The 6,142-nt window shown below is 35.0% G+C and overlaps 1 protein-coding gene across 1 annotated transcript; it reads right to left on the bottom strand.

Annotated features, from left to right (window-relative positions):
- Positions 1 to 552: 552 nt before the first annotated feature.
- CPXCR1 (CPX chromosome region candidate 1) lies at positions 553 to 1,518 on the bottom strand. The gene is made up of 2 exons (XM_023551386.2): positions 1,222 to 1,518; positions 553 to 1,173 (listed from the first exon to the last, which is right to left on the bottom strand). The coding sequence occupies exons 1-2, from the start codon at positions 1,516 to 1,518 to the stop codon at positions 553 to 555; spliced, it is 918 nt and encodes a 305-aa protein (XP_023407154.2).
- Positions 1,519 to 6,142: the final 4,624 nt, after the last annotated feature.

Genomic DNA, 6,142 nt, shown 5'->3' with positions numbered 1-6,142 from the left:
ATATAATCTATTGATTCATAATACTTTGCACCTTTGTTTTCTCCCCTAGGCATAGGTCTTTTTGCATAGTACTAAGCATACAATACAACATTGAATGTCTTTAAAATGATTTTTATTGAATTTAGGAAGAACACTTTAGATGTTACATTTAGCAGAATTTCTGGAAACACTTAGACTTTGGCTGGCCCTTCAGTACATGTTTGCTATCATTGTCAGAATCCTGTGAGTTTGGAATTTGCTAATGGTAAAAATGTCCTAAGTCCAGAAATAGATGTTAAGAAAGGGCAAACATTTTCTCGGTGCAGTTGCTGACATGCTGAGGGCCTGATATTTTGGTGATCTATTTGTATCTGCACAGCATAAACAGATTTTTTCATTTTGAGTTTTTTTTCCTCTTTCCAAAGTTGTTTCTTGCTAATGCATTAGTGTGTGCTCTTTTCTGCATTTCCATCTAATACTACTAAAATTTATGTTCACGAATTTATGTCACTTGGGCAGTCAAATCACAAATTTTTGAAATCAAATTTTAAAAGGAAATTGCCCCAATTTAACTTAATTTCTCGGAAACCTGCAGGGATGCTGTCTAAATTCAACCCAAGTGCTGAAACTATTCCCACAGAGAGGGCACAGGTATTTCCAACTATTATTGGTGCCTATGATCACAATTGGCATATTAGGATGAGATCTCATATGATCCTCAAAAGCTTTCCTATTAAATGTGTTTTGTAATTGGGCTCTTGGGACGCAAAACACTGGTCTTATAAAAATGTGGAATCCGTCTTTCCCTTTAGTATTACCAGATTTGCAAAATTTTCCTGGAGTAATTCTGTCAGTAATGGGGCGATGGTAATACAGCCTCAAAGGCCTTCCAAATATTATGGCTCTCTCACCATTGGTGAGGCCATTTGGGCGAGGAAGAAATGCTACGTATTTTTGTTTCATCCACATGGCATTTGGACGATTTCCAGCCTGACTGATGTATCTCTCGCACAGCAGATGGAGAATCATTCTTCTTATATCATGATTGCTAATGAATGGAATTTTCCATGAAATTGAAAGTTGGAAAGCAATTTTGTAATTTATGGTGGCATGACATAAACTATTTGTTTCCCCCTCCACTTTGTCTGAGTAGAAATTTGAGCTATCAGGATTGTTTTTATCAGTTGGTTCTACCTGGATACTCAGAGAGGTAATTCTCCCTAATCCTGACATGAGAAAGACCCATTTTCTAGGAATGGGGATCTGAATTAGAAGGGGCTTTTTCTTTGAATTTTCTTCTTGAGGCTCTTTCTCAGTCTTTTGTACTTCAAGCTCAATATTTTCTACTGCTTGTGGACCGTTAGCCTCCTGTGAGACTGGTGTACTTGGCTGTCTGTCAATTTGATCGGTTTCCACTTGGTGGGCCCTGTTGGGATCAGCAAATGAAGGTTCTATTTCTGCATTACAGTCATTTAGAGCCACTTCAGAATTATTGCACTCGTCAGCTGGATCACCTCCTTCTTCTGTAGGAGAAGTCATTCTGGGTTCTATTTTTGAGAAGGAAAGATCTATTAAATTGAGAAAAGTATCATTTCATAAGATTTCAGTAATAATCACAGCTCCTCGGTCCTGGCAATAATCATGTAGAGGGGTATTTCCTGTGCTTTCTCACATCTATAAATATTTTATCAGAGTTTTAGACTTACAAAATAAAATAAGTCAAAAGCAATACTAAGGTCAAATGTAAGACTGTTATTAAATAGGTGTTTTCATTACATAGTTCAATAACTTGTAAAAACATAACATAATGTGACTTCTCATCTGGCAATATTGTAAGTTACTCTATACACTAGAACACACATCCTTCTGGGTAGGAAGCCCAATTATTCCCTTTTGGATGATGAACTAAATAGCATTTTTATTAAATCAGATAGAATTACTCACCTGGTAGTTAAAAATGATACTAAATTAAAAGGCATTTTTTTTTTTTATGAGTATGTATGTTCAAGAAAGAATTGACACTTACGTGCAAAAAGAAGTGGTTGAATTTATGTGAAGAACAAGCTATTCTACCCCTGGAATTTTTCCTGTGTTTTATTATTTTTAATCTAATCTTTTAAAGCAATATCTATATAAAGAAAAACAGTTGTGAATTATGTGGGAGGGGAAGGCAGAGTGGATAAGAGTGTAGGAAAATGAATAATAAAAAAAAATATAGAGAGGTCCAAATTCTGAGTTCTTTGAGTAAATTATCTTTCAAATTCACCTTTTCCTTTTCATTATTATTGCTTTGCACCGGTCAAGCTGATAATCACATCATGCTTACTTTACTGCACCAGATTTCCATGGCTCTAAATTAAACTTTCATTTTACCCTCTCTTTTAACCTATTTATTTTATCGTGTCACCTACTTATTCAAACATCTTCAGTGGATCCTAATTCTATTAACTATAAATTTCCCATCCTCCTCTAAAGGGGAACTTGGGAAAATACCAGTTGGAAGATTTCTTCAGGGCAGTTGAACAAGGGAGGTGCAGTCAGATTGTGGAGGGTCTTTGAAGGCTTCATTATGAGTAAAGTGCCCATGCCATTCTCCATCTGTAAACTCAGATGACCTATCCATAAACTATACCTCAGTTGCCATAAAAGCTAGTCATGAGAAATGGAAGCCAATTTTAAGTAATTTTTCAAGTATCTGCAGGTTTTCTGTCCACTTGCATTTGCCTTTCCTCACTATTGCCTTTAAAGGCAAATATAAGTGGACAGAAAACAAATCTGCAGATACTTGAAAAATTACCTAAAATTGGCTTCCATTTCTCATGGCTAGCTTTTATTGGCAACCTAGGCATTTTTTATGGATAGGTCATCAGAGTTTAAAGATGGAGAATAGCATGGGCACTTTCCTCATACTGCAGTCTTCAAAGACCCTCCACAAACTGACTCTACCTCCCTTGTTCAACTTTCTTTATGCTACTCAATTAACACACTTTTTTTTTCTGTTCATACATATGCATTTTACCTACAATTTAGCCTGCAATTATTTTTCTAATATTTGATCTTAATTCAAGTATAGGTGTTTTTATCTTAGACTGCAAAGGCTTTACTGAAGCCAGTGATGGCAATGAGATTTTATTCTGTATTTCTCACTGTTTAGTGCTGTTCTAAAGTCAGGGAACCGTCCATTACTCATCTCCTCTTACTTTTAAGCATTTCATTCTTTGACTTCTGTTACTATGTGATATTTTTGATCCTTTTGCGTTTTTTACCCTTATTTCATTTATGCATTTTTTTTTAACTCTTCCTAACATTTAAATGCAGGCATTACTTAAAACGCATTTCTTGAACCTTTATTTTACTTTTTTTCTATACTCTCCTCTTAAGAGCCTTCATACACTTCCACACCTCCACCAGCAAATTTGTAGGATCTTGCTGAGCTTTACTAACTAAATTTTATCTGCTCAAGATTGACAATTAGAGAAGTTGTGCACCGAGATATCTTGTCACCTGCAGAGGTAGAATCAAAGTGAGATAATAAACAGAATGTCTAGTTTAGAGAATGTCAATAATGAAATCGAACTCACTAAGTTTGAGGGTAATGTAACCGGCTGCTTCTCATTAAGGTCGAGATCCAGCAACTCAGTGGGAACTGAAGTTCTTGGTGGTCATCTAGTTCTTGTCAGATGCACCTGAAAACAAACCAACGTATTTTCATAAAATAAATCAAGAACAGTCAACTCCTGCACCTTCTTCTCCCAAGTAAAACATCTATGTTGTTTTTTCCTTTGGTAGTGTCACCCACTGCTGCATTCCAGACCACCTATAAGATTCATTGTTCCTTTCCACATTCATATAACATTTTATTTTTTTTTATACTCTATATACATTGTATTTATACTCCTATGTATCACAAATATTCATGCTATTGGAATGTATTAAGATGTCTTCCTCAAAAACAGCATATGAAGGCTTGTTATTCTGTTCAAACTAATCACATAAAAAGCTTGTAGTCAGAGTCATTGTTACTCATTTAAAACAAATTCTCATCAGGATTACACAAGAAATTGCCAAATGGAAATAATGTCACTGAGCTATTGAGTCGATAATTTCAAAGAAAAGGAAAGCACTACTCAACTCATGAGTAATGGAGGAGTTTGCTTTTGTTGATTAATTTATTTTACTCAACTAGAGCATCTCTTTTATTATATCACATTTATTGAAAGCAATATTTCACTGTCTACTAAACAAAACTCCCAAATTGTTGTGCTTCTTAAAGGTAAATGTGAACATACTTGCTAGCTTTAAAAATTATAAATATTAAACATTTTTAAAGTACAACACCTTTTGAGTTGGTAATTGGGTCATGGAGAAAGCACAATATTACAGTTAGATCTTAGTCTTATATTTTTAATAAAAATAATATAAAGCACAAACTATAAATATTCAGGTTGGTGTTCTTAAATATTCTCTCCTCTTATTCAGATTTTTACATACACAGCCTGTTGGAATTAAAAACTATATGGAGTTTGCAATAAACCCAGCTATTTTGAACCTTTATAAATCAGCCTCAATTATCCACCAAATTTAGGGAAGCACTTTTATATTCTAGTAAAACTGTGTCCTCCAATGGTCACATATTCTGGAAATGATATGTGATCCTTCCACTAAGTTAAAAAAATAATAATAATTACACCAAATTTTATTGATGATTCTTATCAGCTCTGTCAAGATTTCTTTACATGGGTATTTCATCATCCCCTATTGCCAGACTCTTTAAGATACAATTTAACTTCTATGAAAAGTCTTCAACTGCCATACCCGTTCTAAGCCCTGTGAATTTATGAATGCCAGAAACCCCTCAACATGCCCCTACTCCTTCATTTTAGGGAACGCAATCTTTCCTGTTCATCCAAAATGATATTTTTAATCTCAAAATTTTTGGTAACTCCATGAGTTTAAAAAACCCTTGCTGTTGAGTCGATTCTGGCTCATAGTGACCCTATAAGACAGAGTAGAACTGCCCCATAGAGTTTTCAAGAAGTGCTTGGTGGATCTGAACTGCCAACCTTTTGGTTAGCAGCTGTAACTCTCAACTACTACGTCACCAAGGTTTCTCAATGAATTTAGTGACCAATAAAACCATGTACTTTTCTCCCTATGAGACACATTTACAATCATATATGACTATATTCACACTCTGACCCAGAGGGACAAGTCCCAGAGTAGTGTCTCTATCAAAGAATCTTAATTGAGACACAACGACTAACTTCAAAATAATTTAAACACTATAAAAAGGAAACAGAATAAGAATTGCTAAGAGATCTTAAAAACTCCTGTTCATTTTCTACTCACCCGTCATCTCCATTCTCATTGTTACAAATCCCTCCAGAAGATGTGCTTCACAGTCCCAGCCTTCCCTCCTCCTTTCCTTCTGCCCTCTACCTCTCCATTTATACCTCTCTCAGAGTTACTTTAACTCTACATCACAATGTCCACATAACTTGGTAACCTAGCAACCAAACAGAACCCTGTGCAGAGGGTGGGAGAGGGTGGGAGGAGGGAATAACTGAAATGGCAAAACTAGAAACTTCTTTAGATGTCAGGGGAAGGGTAAAGACTGGGAACACCCATGAGTTTATCATTTTTGCCTTATCACAGATAGGAAAATCTTAACTGTTTTCAAGACCGAAGCAACATGAAGATACGGTTGCTAGATAAAATAAACACACAAAATTTGAATTTCTGATAAATGATACTTTTCAGTATAGGTGTGTAGCAGATATACAGTCAAATATGTTTGGGGATATACTTACACTAAAAAATCATTGCTTATCTGAAATTAAAACTTAACTGGGTGTTGTGTATTTTTATTTTCTAAATCTGGCATTTTACATGAAGATGCTATTTGACTGTTACATTGTATTAGGTTGACTTATAAACTTCAAATTTTCTTTACACCATTTGCCTGGTTCTTGTTCTATTAGCCTGGGTAAATATTTCATTTTCACTACGTAGCTAATTTTCCTTTATTTTCTCAGCTTCCAGTCAACAAACAATATACCTTTTTGAATCTTATCAATATACTTTTCTATTCATCATGTCCCCAGAACACTTCTAATTCCCTTCAGCTGTTGGGTGGAGAAAATGAGAGGTTTCCTGATACACA

Source organism: Loxodonta africana, chromosome X (genome assembly GCF_030014295.1).
Source record: "Loxodonta africana isolate mLoxAfr1 chromosome X, mLoxAfr1.hap2, whole genome shotgun sequence".
NCBI lineage: Eukaryota > Metazoa > Chordata > Mammalia > Proboscidea > Elephantidae > Loxodonta > Loxodonta africana.
Note: the sequence above shows the minus strand (reverse complement) of the source record. Positions and strands in the feature narration are given on the sequence as shown.